The sequence below is a fragment of the Cherax quadricarinatus genome, chromosome 53 (assembly GCF_038502225.1).
Source record: "Cherax quadricarinatus isolate ZL_2023a chromosome 53, ASM3850222v1, whole genome shotgun sequence".
Lineage (NCBI taxonomy): Eukaryota > Metazoa > Arthropoda > Malacostraca > Decapoda > Parastacidae > Cherax > Cherax quadricarinatus.
Genome location: NC_091344.1, coordinates 26,262,006 through 26,277,286, shown reverse-complemented (window position 1 = coordinate 26,277,286; position 15,281 = coordinate 26,262,006). Strand labels below are relative to the sequence as shown.

The 15,281-nt window shown below is 48.6% G+C and overlaps 1 protein-coding gene across 1 annotated transcript in view; it reads left to right on the top strand.

Annotated features, from left to right (window-relative positions):
• Nucleotides 1-357: 357 nt before the first annotated feature.
• The window catches only part of LOC128692440 (uncharacterized), a 110,526-nt gene continuing 95,602 nt past the window's right edge, over nt 358-15,281 (top strand). The window contains exon 1 of the mRNA XM_053781626.2: nt 358-461. Coding sequence (XP_053637601.2) covers nt 453-461 — 9 coding nt within the window. The 5' untranslated portion in view covers nt 358-452. The remainder of the gene's footprint in view (nt 462-15,281) is intronic.

The window sequence follows — 15,281 nt, the reverse complement described above, 5'->3', positions numbered from 1 at the left end:
AGGGGGGTAGAACGTGTGATGGTGTGGATGAGAGGTGGTAGTAGGGGGAGTAGAACGTGTGATGGTGTGGATGGGAGGTGGTAGTAGGGGGGGTAGAACATGTTATGGTGGGGATGGGAGGTGGTAGTAGGGGGTTAGAACGTGTGATGGTGTGGATGAGAGGTGGTAGTAGGGGGAGTAGAACGTGTGATGGTGTGGATGGGAGGTGGTAGTAGGGGGGGTAGAACATGTTATGGTGGGGATGTTAGGTGGTAGTAGGGGGTTAGAACGTGTGATGGTGTGGATGAGAGGTGGTAGTAGGGGGGGTAGAACGTGTGATGGCGAGGAAGGAAGGTAGTGGTAATATGGTTGTCAGTACAGCACCAGCAGCACCTCACACAGTGTCGTAGTCTCACAGGTTGCAGTACCACCAACACTCTGCTCCACACTTCCCAGCATCACAGTCACCATCAATGTTCGTGGTAAGTCAACCTGCACTTTAAAACTACAGTTGTACAGAATTATCTCTGGATAATAATATCTGTGTGATTTTATTAGGTTTAAATTCTATTTAGCAATATTAGAGTAAAGTTTCAGTGATCCTAGTCTGATGGATCCACACTTTAAGATGAACCTACACTCGTACGTATGACCCTGGTGGGTTTAGCGCTTAGTAATACATACCCGTATTTAATTTAATTCAATTTTTATTGCTTTGCAAGTTTACAATGTGACTGACATGTTCTAGGCCTAGGGAGTCCTATTTACATAGGAAGTTCACAGTGTGTAATTACAGTAATAATTTTCAGTACAAACAGCCACTGTCATGCCTAGACATTACGGGCAGACTTAATTTAATGGCTTACAGAACTACTTAATACTACACAAATAAATTATTGTTTGCTAACTTGTACATCTGTTTTATGTACAGCAAACAGTAAATTGACTCACGTTACAACATGGGAACATTGCAACGGGACATGTAGAAAGTAATACATATGTTGTATATATCCAGAATAAAATGACTTAAGTTACAATATGAGAACATTACAATGGGTCATGATAATTGTAGTTTATAATATGAGATTGTTACAAGTGAGTACAAGTTAGAAATAATTTGTGCAAGTACTGATTTTTTACAGTGTAGTAGTAAGTAATGTAGAGAATTTCGAGAATATATATATATATATATATATATATATATATATATATATATATTATTTTTTTTATTATCACACTGGCCGATTCCCACCAAGGCAGGGTGGCCCGAAAAAGAAAAACTTTCACCATCATTCACTCCATCACTGTCTTGCCAGAAGGGTGCTTTACACTACAGTTTTTAAACTGCAACATTAACACCCCTCCTTCAGAGTGCAGGCACTGTACTTCCCATCTCCAGGACTCAAGTCCGGCCTGCCGGTTTCCCTGAATCCCTTCATAAATGTTACTTTGCTCACACTCCAACAGCACGTCAAGTATTAAAAAGCATTTGTCTTCATTCACTCCTATCAAACACGCTCACGCATGCCTGCTGGAAGTCCAAGCCCCTCGCACACAAAACCTCCTTTACCCCCTCCCTCCAACCCTTCCTAGGCCGACCCCTACCCCGCCTTCCTTCCACTACAGACTGATACACTCTTGAAGTCATTCTGTTTCGCTCCATTCTCTCTACATGTCCGAACCACCTCAACAACCCTTCCTCAGCCCTCTGGACAACAGTTTTGGTAATCCCGCACCTCCTCCTAACTTCCAAACTACGAATTCTCTGCATTATATTCACACCACACATTGCCCTCAGACATGACATCTCCACTGCCTCCAGCCTTCTCCTCGCTGCAACATTCATCACCCATGCTTCACACCCATATAAGAGCGTTGGTAAAACTATACTCTCATACATTCCCCTCTTTGCCTCCAAGGACAAAGTTCTTTGTCTCCACAGACTCCTAAGTGCACCACTCACTCTTTTTCCCTCATCAATTCTATGATTCACCTCATCTTTCATAGACCCATCCGCTGACACGTCCACTCCCACATATCTGAATACGTTCACCTCCTCCATACTCTCTCCCTCCAATCTGATATTCAATCTTTCATCACCTAATCTTTTTGTTATCCTCATAACCTTACTCTTTCCTGTATTCACCTTTAATTTTCTTCTTTTGCACACCCTACCAAATTCATCCACCAATCTCTGCAGCTTCTCTTCAGAATCTCCCAAGAGCACAGTGTCATCAGCAAAGAGCAGCTGTGACAACTCCCACTTTGTGTGTGATTCTTTATCTTTTAACTCCACGCCTCTTGCCAAGACCCTCGCATTTACTTCTCTTACAACCCCATCTATAAATATATTAAACAACCAAGGTGACATCACACATCCTTGTCTGAGGCCTACTTTTACTGGGAAAAAATTTCCCTCTTTCCTAAATACTCTAACTTGAGCCTCACTATCCTCGTAAAAACTCTTCACTGCTTTCAGTAACCTACCTCCTACACCATATACTTGCAACATCTGCCACATTGCCCCCCTATCCACCCTGTCATACGCCTTTTCCAAATCCATAAATGCCACAAAGACCTCTTTAGCCTTATCTAAATACTGTTCACTTATATGTTTCACTGTAAACACCTGGTCCACACACCCCCTACTTTTCCTAAAGCCTCCTTTTTCATCTGCTATCCTATTCTCCGTCTTACTCTTAATTCTTTCAATTATAACTCTACCATACACTTTACCAGGTACACTCAACAGACTTATCCCCCTATAATTTTTGCACTCTCTTTTATCCCCTTTGCCTTTATACAAAGGAACTATGCATGCTCTCTGCCAATCCCTAGGTACCTTACCCTCTTCCATACATTTATTAAATAATTGCACCAACCACTCCAAAACTATATCCCCACCTGCTTTTAACATTTCTATCTTTATCCCATCAATCCCGGCTGCCTTACCCCCTTTCATTTTACCTACTGCCTCACGAACTTCCCCCACACTCACAACTGGCTCTTCCTCTCTCCTACAAGATGTTATTCCTCCTTGCCCTATACACGAAATCACAGCTTCCCTATCTTCATCAACATTTAACAATTCCTCAAAATATTCCCTCCATCTTCCCAATACCTCTAATTCTCCATTTAATAACTCTCCTCTCCTATTTTTAACTGACAAATCCATTTGTTCTCTAGGCTTCCTTAAATTGTTAATCTCACTCCAAAACTTTTTCTTATTTTCAACAAAATTTGTTGATAACATCTCACCCACTCTCTCATTTGCTCTCTTTTTACATTGCTTCACCACTCTCTTAACCTCTCTCTTTTTCTCCATATACTCTTCCCTCCTTGCATCACTTCTACTTTGTAAAAACTTCTCATATGCTAACTTTTTCTCCCTTACTACTCTCTTTACATCATCATTCCACCAATCGCTCCTCTTCCCTCCTGCACCCACTTTCCTGTAACCACAAACTTCTGCTGAACACTCTAACACTACATTTTTAAACCTACCCCATTCCTCTTCGACCCCATTGCCTATGCTCTCATTAGCCCATCTATCCTCCAATAGCTGTTTATATCTTACCCTAACTGCCTCCTCTTTTAGTTTATAAACCTTCACCTCTCTCTTCCCTGATGCTTCTATTCTCCTTGTATCCCATCTACCTTTTACTCTCAGTGTAGCTACAACTAGAAAGTGATCTGATATATCTGTGGCCCCTCTATAAACATGTACATCCTGAAGTCTACTCAACAGTCTTTTATCTACCAATACATAATCCAACAAACTACTGTCATTTCGCCCTACATCATATCGTGTATACTTATTTATCCTCTTTTTCTTAAAATATGTATTACCTATAACTAAACCCCTTTCTATACAAAGTTCAATCAAAGGGCTCCCATTATCATTTACACCTGGCACCCCAAACTTACCTACCACACCCTCTCTAAAAGTTTCTCCTACTTTAGCATTCAGGTCCCCTACCACAATTACTCTCTCACTTGGTTCAAAGGCTCCTATACATTCACTTAACATCTCCCAAAATCTCTCTCTCTCCTCTGCATTCCTCTCTTCTCCAGGTGCATACACGCTTATTATGACCCACTTCTCGCATCTATATATATATATATATATATATATATATATATATATATATATATATATATATATATATATATATATATATATATATATATATATGCAAAACAACCACTCTGAAAGAATAGAGAAATTCCAAGCGCATTCGTGACTACTCACATTATCAAGGAACTATGAAAGTAAAGCATCCAAGGAAGGTATATAAGGGGTCTGGCCAACACCTCACTATCACCTTATATAGCTTCCTTGGATGCTTTACTTTCATAGTTCCTTGATAATGTGAGTAGTCACGAAAGCGCTTGGAATTTCGCTATTCTTTCACAGTGGTTGTTTTGCATATATATATATATATATATATATATATATATATATATATATATATATATATGTATATAAATGCTTAAATAGCAACGTTCATCTTGCCATATAGGACAAGTGAAAATTTGTGTATGCAATAATTTCGCCAAAATCATTTTGAACCTAACGAAAAAAATATATTTCACTGTGTTTGTTTAGTATTAAATTATTGTAAACAAATCTAAAATATATATAGTTGGGTTAGGCTAAAATAAATTGTTCTTGTTATAATAAGGTTAGGTAAGTTTTCTAAGATCCTTTTGGTGCAAAATTAAATTTTTTTACATTAACATTAATGAAAAAAAATATATCTTTAAACGTATAAGAGAAAATTTTAGAAAGGACTTAATTTTAAATGAGTTCTTGCTAATTGACCAGTTTTACATATTCGGCACGACATATATGTATATATTTATATATATATATATATATATATATATATATATATATATATATATATATATATATATATATATATATATATATATACTTCTTAGTAAACATACACTGAGATACACTCACCTTTCAGTGCAAATACACTGAGACGCACACAGCACTATGTGTATGATGCTATGCGATACAAACCTCTTATATATTCATTAAAATATATAAACAACTCGGTGAATATACTCTTCAGGGATACACAGTTCTCTGGCTCCTGTATTAACACAGCTACGAACACTCCTGTACGTGTTAATACACAGCTTTCGGTGTTCAAGGAATGTCAAATACACAATTATCAGAGTATGTACACTAAACTACGCATCTGGTAATACACTGTGAGGTACGCACCTCTCTATAAACTGTGAGGTACGCACCTCTCAATAAACTGTGAGGTACGCACCTCTCAATAAACTGTGAGGTACGCACCTCTCAATACACTGTGAGGTACGCACCTCTCAATACACTGTGAGGTACGCACCTCTCAATACACTGTGAGGTACGCACCTCTCGATACACTGTGAGGTGCGCACCTCTCAATACACTGTGAGGTGCGCACCTCTCAATACACTGTGAGGTGCGCACCTCTCAATACACTGTGAGGTACGCACCTCTCAATACACTGTGAGGTGCGCACCTCTCAATACACTGTGAGGTACGCACCTCTCAATACACTGTGAGGTGCGCACCTCTCAATACACTGTGAGGTACGCACCTCTCAATACACTGTGAGGTACGCACCTCTCAATACACTGTGAGGTACACACTTCTCAATACACTGTGAGGTACGCACTTTTCAATTCACTGTGAGGTACGCACTTCTCAATACACTGTGAGGTACGCACCTCTCAATACACTGTGAGGTACGCACCTCTCAATACACTGTGAGGTACGCACCTTTCAATACACTGTGAGGTACACACTTCTCAATACACTGTGAGATACGTACCTCTCAATACACTGTGAGGTACTCACTTCTCAATACACTGTGAGGTACGCACTTTTCAATTCACTGTGAGGTACGCACTTCTCAATACACTGTGAGGTACGCACCTCTCAATACACTGTGAGGTACGTACCTCTCAATACACTGTGAGGTACTCACTTCTCAATACACTGTGAGGTACGCGCCTCTCAATACACTGTGAGGTACGCACTTCTGAATGCACTGTGAGGTACACACTTCTCAATACACTGTGAGGTACGCACTTCTCAATACACTGTGAGGTACGTACCTCTCAATAAACTGTGATGTACTCACTTCTCAATACACTGTGAGGTACACACTTGTCAATACACTGTGAGGTACGCACTTCTGAATACGCTGTGAGGTATGCACCACTCAATGCACTGTGAGGTATGCACCACTCAATGCACTGTGAGGTACTCACTTCTCAATACACTGTGAGGTACTCACTTCTCAGTACACTGTGAGGTACGCACCTCTCAATACACTGTAAGGTACGCACTTCTGAATACACTGTGAGGTAGGCACCACTCAGTACACTGTGAGGTACACTCCTCTCAGTACATTGTGAGGTACACACTTGTCAATACATTGTGAGGTACACTCTTCTCAATACACTGTGAGGTACACACCGAGAGTTCATCCTGTGCACGCAGGGTTTATCATGTGCACCCAAGGTTTATACTCTGCACCCCAGGTTCATCCTGTTCAATCGGGGTTCATCCTGTGCACCCAGAGTTCATCCTGTGCACCAAGGTCTCATCATGTGCACCCAGGAATCATCGTGTGCACGCAGGGTTTATCGTGTTCACCCAAGGTTTTTCATGTGCACCCAGGGTTCATCCTGTGCACCCAGGGTTCGTCCTGTGCATCCAGGGTTCTTCCTATGTTCCCATGGTTCATAATTTTCACCCAGGCTTTATCCGGTGCTCGCTGGGTTCACCTGTGTACCCAGTCTTCATCCAGCGCACCCAGAGTTCATCCAGTGCACCCAGAGTTCATTCTGTGCACCCAGTCTTCATCTAGTGCACCCAGCGTTTATCATGTGCACCTAGGGCTCATTATGTGCACCCAGGGTTCAACCTTTGCACCAATGGCTCATCCTGTGCACCCAATGTTAATGTTGTGCACCCAGAGTTTATCCAGTGCACCCAATGTTAATGTTGTGCACCCAGAGTTTATCCAGTGCACCCAGGGTTCATCCTGTGCACCCAAGGTTAATCCTGTTCACCCAGGGTTCACCATGTGCACCCAGGGGTCATCCTGTGCACCCAGGATTTATCCTCTACTCCCAAGGTTTGCCTTGTGCACCTAGGGTTCATCCTGTGCACCCAGGATTCGTGCTGTGCATTCAATATCTATCCTGTGCACCCAGCGTTCATCTTGTGCGCCCAGGGTTCATTCTGTTCAACCAGAGTTCATCCTGTGCACCCAGGGCACATCCTGTGTGCCCAGTTTTTATCCTGTGCACAAACGGTAAATCCTGAGCTCCCAGGGTTTATTCTGTGCTCCAGGGATTCATCCTGTGCACCGAAGGTTTATCCTGTGCACCCAGGGTTCGTCATGTGCATCCAGGGTTTTTCATGTGCACATGTGGTTTATTCTGTGCAACCAGAGTTCATTCTGTGCAATAACGATTTATCCAGAACACCCAGGGTTCATCCTGTGCACCCATTGAATATCATCTGCACTCAGGGCTAATCCTGTTTAACCAGAGTTCATCCTGTGCACCCAGGGATCATCAAATGTGCACAGAAATTTCATCTTGTGCATCCAAGGTTAATTCTGTGCACCCAGGGTTGATCCTGTGCACCCAGGGTTGATCCTGTACACCCAGGGTTGATCCTGTACACCCAGGGTTGATCCTGTACACCCAGGGTTGATCCTGTACACCCAGGGTTGATCCTGTACACCCAGGGTTGATCCTGTACACCCAGGGTTGATCCTGTACACCCAGGGTTGATCCTGTACACCCAGGGTTGATCCTGTACACCCAGGGTTGATCCTGTACACCCAGGGTTGATCCTGTACACCCAGGGTTGATCCTGTACACCCAGGGTTGATCCTGTACACCCAGGGTTGATCCTGTACACCCAGGGTTGATCCTGTACACCCAGGGTTGATCCTGTACACCCAGGGTTGATCCTGTACACCCAGGGTTGATCCTGTACACCCAGGGTTGATCCTGTACACCCAGGGTTGATCCTGTACACCCAGGGTTGATCCTGTACACCCAGGGTTGATCCTGTACACCCAGGGTTGATCCTGTACACCCAGGGTTGATCCTGTACACCCAGGGTTGATCCTGTACACCCAGGGTTGATCCTGTACACCCAGGGTTGATCCTGTACACCCAGGGTTGATCCTGTGCACCCAGGGTTGATCCTGTGCAACCAGGGTTGATCCTGTCCTGTTCACCCAGGGTTGATCCTGTGCACCCAGGGTTGATCCTGTACACCCAGGGTTGATCCTGTACACCCAGGGTTGATCCTGTGCACCCAGGGTTGATCCTGTACACCCAGGGTTGATCCTGTGCACCCAGGGTTGATCCTGTACACCCAGGGTTGATCCTGTACACCCAGGGTTGATCCTGTACACCCAGGGTTGATCCTGTACACCCAGGGTTGATCCTGTACACCCAGGGTTGATCCTGTACACCCAGGGTTGATCCTGTACACCCAGGGTTGATCCTGTACACCCAGGGTTGATCCTGTACACCCAGGGTTGATCCTGTACACCCAGGGTTGATCCTGTACACCCAGGGTTGATCCTGTACACCCAGGGTTGATCCTGTACACCCAGGGTTGATCCTGTACACCCAGGGTTGATCCTGTACACCCAGGGTTGATCCTGTACACCCAGGGTTGATCCTGTACACCCAGGGTTGATCCTGTACACCCAGGGTTGATCCTGTACACCCAGGGTTGATCCTGTACACCCAGGGTTGATCCTGTACACCCAGGGTTGATCCTGTACACCCAGGGTTGATCCTGTACACCCAGGGTTGATCCTGTACACCCAGGGTTGATCCTGTACACCCAGGGTTGATCCTGTACACCCAGGGTTGATCCTGTACACCCAGGGTTGATCCTGTACACCCAGGGTTGATCCTGTACACCCAGGGTTGATCCTGTACACCCAGGGTTGATCCTGTACACCCAGGGTTGATCCTGTACACCCAGGGTTGATCCTGTGCACCCAGGGTTGATCCTGTGCACCCAGGGTTGATCCTGTGCACCCAGGGTTGATCCTGTGCACCCAGGGTTGATCCTGTGCACCCAGGGTTGATCCTGTGCACCCAGGGTTGATCCTGTGCACCCAGGGTTGATCCTGTGCACCCAGGGTTGATCCTGTGCAGGGTTGATCCTGTGCACCCAGGGTTGATCCTGTGCACCCAGGGTTGATCCTGTACACCCAGGGTTGATCCTGTACACCCAGGGTTGATCCTGTACACCCAGGGTTGATCCTGTACACCCAGGGTTGATCCTGTACACCCAGGGTTGATCCTGTACACCCAGGGTTGATCCTGTACACCCAGGGTTGATCCTGTACACCCAGGGTTGATCCTGTACACCCAGGGTTGATCCTGTACACCAGGGTTGATCCTGTACACCCAGGGTTGATCCTGTACACCAAGGGTTGATCCTGTACACCCAGGGTTGATCCTGTACACCCAGGGTTGATCCTGTACACCCAGGGTTGATCCTGTACACCCAGGGTTGATCCTGTACACCCAGGGTTGATCCTGTACACCCAGGGTTGATCCTGTACACCCAGGGTTGATCCTGTACAGGGTTGATCCCAGGGTTGATCCTGTGCACCCAGGGTTGATCCTGTACACCCAGGGTTGATCCTGTACACCCAGGGTTGATCCTGTACACCCAGGGTTGATCCTGTACACCCAGGGTTGATCCTGTACACCCAGGGTTGATCCTGTACACCCAGGGTTGATCCTGTACACCCAGGGTTGATCCTGTACACCCAGGGTTGATCCTGTACACCCAGGGTTGATCCTGTACACCCAGGGTTGATCCTGTACACCCAGGGTTGATCCTGTACACCCAGGGTTGATCCTGTACACCCAGGGTTGATCCTGTACACCCAGGGTTGATCCTGTACACCCAGGGTTGATCCTGTACACCCAGGGTTGATCCTGTACACCCAGGGTTGATCCTGTACACCCAGGGTTGATCCTGTACACCCAGGGTTGATCCTGTACACCCAGGGTTGATCCTGTACACCCAGGGTTGATCCTGTACACCCAGGGTTGATCCTGTACACCCAGGGTTGATCCTGTACACCCAGGGTTGATCCTGTACACCCAGGGTTGATCCTGTACACCCAGGGTTGATCCTGTACACCCAGGGTTGATCCTGTACACCCAGGGTTGATCCTGTACACCCAGGGTTGATCCTGTACACCCAGGGTTGATCCTGTACACCCAGGGTTGATCCTGTACACCCAGGGTTGATCCTGTACACCCAGGGTTGATCCTGTACACCCAGGGTTGATCCTGTACACCCAGGGTTGATCCTGTACACCCAGGGTTGATCCTGTACACCCAGGGTTGATCCTGTACACCCAGGGTTGATCCTGTACACCCAGGGTTGATCCTGTACACCCAGGGTTGATCCTGTACACCCAGGGTTGATCCTGTACACCCAGGGTTGATCCTGTACACCCAGGGTTGATCCTGTACACCCAGGGTTGATCCTGTATACCCAGGGTTGATCCTGTACACCCAGGGTTGATCCTGTTCACCCAGGGTTGATCCTGTACACCCAGGGTTGATCCTGTACACCCAGGGTTGATCCTGTACACCCAGGGTTGATCCTGTACACCCAGGGTTGATCCTGTACACCCAGGGTTGATCCTGTACACCCAGGGTTGATCCTGTACACCCAGGGTTGATCGTGTACACCCAGGGTTGATCCTTGTCCTGTGCACCCAGGGTTGATCCTGTACACCCAGGGTTGATCCTGTGCACCCAGGGTTGATCCTGTACACCCAGGGTTGATCCTGTACACCCAGGGTTGATCCTGTGCACCCAGGGTTGATCCTGTACACCCAGGGTTGATCAGGGGTTGTTCCTGTGCACCCAGGGTTGATCCTGTGCACCCAGGGTTGATCCTGTGCACCCAGGGTTGATCCTGTACACCCAGGGTTGATCCTGTACACCCAGGGTTGATCCTGTACACCCAGGGTTGATCCTGTACACCCAGGGTTGATCCTGTACACCCAGGGTTGATCCTGTACACCCAGGGTTGATCCTGTACACCCAGGGTTGATCCTGTACACCCAGGGTTGATCCTGTACACCCAGGGTTGATCCTGTACACCCAGGGTTGATCCTGTACACCCAGGGTTGATCCTGTACACCCAGGGTTGATCCTGTACACCCAGGGTTGATCCTGTACACCCAGGGTTGATCCTGTACACCCAGGGTTGATCCTGTGCACCCAGGGTTGATCCTGTACACCCAGGGTTGATCCTGTACACCCAGGGTTGATCCTGTACACCCAGGGTTGATCCTGTACACCCAGGGTTGATCCTGTACACCCAGGGTTGATCCTGTACACCCAGGGTTGATCCTGTACACCCAGGGTTGATCCTGTACACCCAGGGTTGATCCTGTACACCCAGGGTTGATCCTGTACACCCAGGGTTGATCCTGTACACCCAGGGTTGATCCTGTACACCCAGGGTTGATCCTGTGCACCCAGGGTTGATCCTGTGCACCCAGGGTTGATCCTGTACACCCAGGGTTGATCCTGTACACCCAGGGTTGATCCTGTACACCCAGGGTTGATCCTGTACACCCAGGGTTGATCCTGTGCACCCAGGGTTGATCCTGTACACCCAGGGTTGATCCTGTACACCCAGGGTTGATCCTGTACACCCAGGGTTGATCCTGTACACCCAGGGTTGATCCTGTACACCCAGGGTTGATCCTGTACACCCAGGGTTGATCCTGTACACCCAGGGTTGATCCTGTACACCCAGGGTTGATCCTGTACACCCAGGGTTGATCCTGTACACCCAGGGTTGATCCTGTACACCCAGGGTTGATCCTGTACACCCAGGGTTGATCCTGTACACCCAGGGTTGATCCTGTACACCCAGGGTTGATCCTGTACACCCAGGGTTGATCCTGTACACCCAGGGTTGATCCTGTACACCCAGGGTTGATCCTGTACACCCAGGGTTGATCCTGTACCCAGGGTTGATCCTGTACACCCAGGGTTGATCCTGTACACCCAGGGTTGATCCTGTACACCCAGGGTTGATCCTGTACACCCAGGGTTGATCCTGTACACCCAGGGTTGATCCTGTACACCCAGGGTTGATCCTGTACACCCAGGGTTGATCCTGTACACCCAGGGTTGATCCTGTACACCCAGGGTTGATCCTGTACACCCAGGGTTGATCCTGTACACCCAGGGTTGATCCTGTACACCCAGGGTTGATCCTGTGCACCCAGGGTTGATCCTGTGCACCCAGGGTTGATCCTGTACACCCAGGGTTGATCCTGTACCCAGGGTTGATCCACCCAGGGTTGATCCTGTACACCCAGGGTTGATCCTGTACACCCAGGGTTGATCCTGTACACCCAGGGTTGATCCTGTACACCCAGGGTTGATCCTGTACACCCAGGGTTGATCCTGTACACCCAGGGTTGATCCTGTACACCCAGGGTTGATCCTGTACACCCAGGGTTGATCCTGTACACCCAGGGTTGATCCTGTGCACCCAGGGTTGATCCTGTACACCCAGGGTTGATCACCCAGGGTTGATCCTGTACCCAGGGTTGATCCTGTACACCCAGGGTTGATCCTGTACACCCAGGGTTGATCCTGTACACCCAGGGTTGATCCTGTACACCCAGGGTTGATCCTGTACACCCAGGGTTGATCCTGTCCACCCAGGGTTGATCCTGTCCACCCAGGGTTGATCCTGTACACCCAGGGTTGATCCTGTACACCCAGGGTTGATCCTGTACACCCAGGGTTGATCCTGTACACCCAGGGTTGATCCTGTACACCCAGGGTTGATCCTGTACACCCAGGGTTGATCCTGTACACCCAGGGTTGATCCTGTACACCCAGGGTTGATCCTGTACACCCAGGGTTGATCCTGTACACCCAGGGTTGATCCTGTACACCCAGGGTTGATCCTGTACACCCAGGGTTGATCCTGTACACCCAGGGTTGATCCTGTACACCCAGGGTTGATCAGGTAACCCCAGGGTTGATCCTGTACACCCAGGGTTCCTGATTGATCCTGTACACCCAGGGTTGATCCTGTACACCCAGGGTTGATCCTGTACACCCAGGGTTGATCCTGTACACCCAGGGTTGATCCTGTACACCCAGGGTTGATCCTGTACACCCAGGGTTGATCCTGTACACCCAGGGTTGATCCTGTACACCCAGGGTTGATCCTGTACACCCAGGGTTGATCCTGTGCACCCAGGGTTGATCCTGTGCAGGGTTGATCCTGTACACCCAGGGTTGATCCTGTGCACCCAGGGTTGATCCTGTACACCCAGGGTTGATCCTGTACACCCAGGGTTGATCCTGTACACCCAGGGTTGATCCTGTACACCCAGGGTTGATCCTGTACACCCAGGGTTGATCCTGTACACCCAGGGTTGATCCTGTACACCCAGGGTTGATCCTGTACACCCAGGGTTGATCCTGTACACCCAGGGTTGATCCTGTACACCCAGGGTTGATCCTGTACACCCAGGGTTGATCCTGTACACCCAGGGTTGATCCTGTACACCCAGGGTTGATCCTGTACACCCAGGGTTGATCCTGTACACCCAGGGTTGATCCTGTACACCCAGGGTTGATCCTGTACACCCAGGGTTGATCCTGTACACCCAGGGTTGATCCTGTACACCCAGGGTTGATCCTGTACACCCAGGGTTGATCCTGTACACCCAGGGTTGATCCTGTACACCCAGGGTTGATCCTGTACACCCAGGGTTGATCCTGTACACCCAGGGTTGATCCTGTACACCCAGGGTTGATCCTGTACACCCAGGGTTGATCCTGTACACCCAGGGTTGATCCTGTACACCCAGGGTTGATCCTGTACACCCAGGGTTGATCCTGTACACCCAGGGTTGATCCTGTACACCCAGGGTTGATCCTGTACACCCAGGGTTGATCCTGTGCACCCAGGGTTGATCCTGTACACCCAGGGTTGATCCTGTACACCCAGGGTTGATCCTGTACACCCAGGGTTGATCCTGTACACCCAGGGTTGATCCTGTACACCCAGGGTTGATCCTGTACACCCAGGGTTGATCCTGTACACCCAGGGTTGATCCTGTACACCCAGGGTTGATCCTGTACACCCAGGGTTGATCCTGTACACCCAGGGTTGATCCTGTACACCCAGGGTTGATCCTGTACACCCAGGGTTGATCCTGTACACCCAGGGTTGATCCTGTACACCCAGGGTTGATCCTGTACACCCAGGGTTGATCCTGTACACCCAGGGTTGATCCTGTACACCCAGGGTTGATCCTGTACCCAGGGTTGATCCTGTGCACCCAGGGTTGATCCACCCAGGGTTGATCCTGTGCACCCAGGGTTGATCCTGTGCACCCAGGGTTGATCCTGTGCACCCAGGGTTGATCCTGTGCACCCAGGGTTGATCCTGTGCACCCAGGGTTGATCCTGTACACCCAGGGTTGATCCTGTACACCCAGGGTTGATCCTGTACACCCAGGGTTGATCCTGTACACCCAGGGTTGATCCTGTACACCCAGGGTTGATCCTGTACACCCAGGGTTGACCCTGTACCCAGGGTTGATCCCAGGGTTGATCCACCCAGGGTTGATACACCCAGGGTTGATCCTGTACACCCAGGGTTGATCCTGTACACCCAGGGTTGATCCTGTACACCCAGGGTTGATCCTGTACACCCAGGGTTGATCCTGTACACCCAGGGTTGATCCTGTACACCCAGGGTTGATCCTGTACACCCAGGGTTCATCCTGTACACCCAGGGTTGATCCTGTACACCCAGGGTTGATCCTGTACACCCAGGGTTGATCCTGTACACCCAGGGTTGATCCTGTACACCCAGGGTTGATCCTGTACACCCAGGGTTGATCCTGTACACCCAGGGTTGATCCTGTACACCCAGGGTTGATCCTGTACACCCAGGGTTGATCCTGTACACCCAGGGTTGATCCTGTACACCCAGGGTTGATCCTGTGCACCCAGGGTTGATCCTGTGCACCCAGGGTTGATCCTGTACACCCAGGGTTGATCCTGTGCACCCAGGGTTGATCCTGTACACCCAGGGTTGATCCTGTGCACCCAGGGTTGATCCTGTACACCCAGGGTTGATCCTGTACACCCAGGGTTGATCCTGTACACCCAGGGTTGATCCTGTACACCCAGGGTTGATCCTGTACACCCAGGGT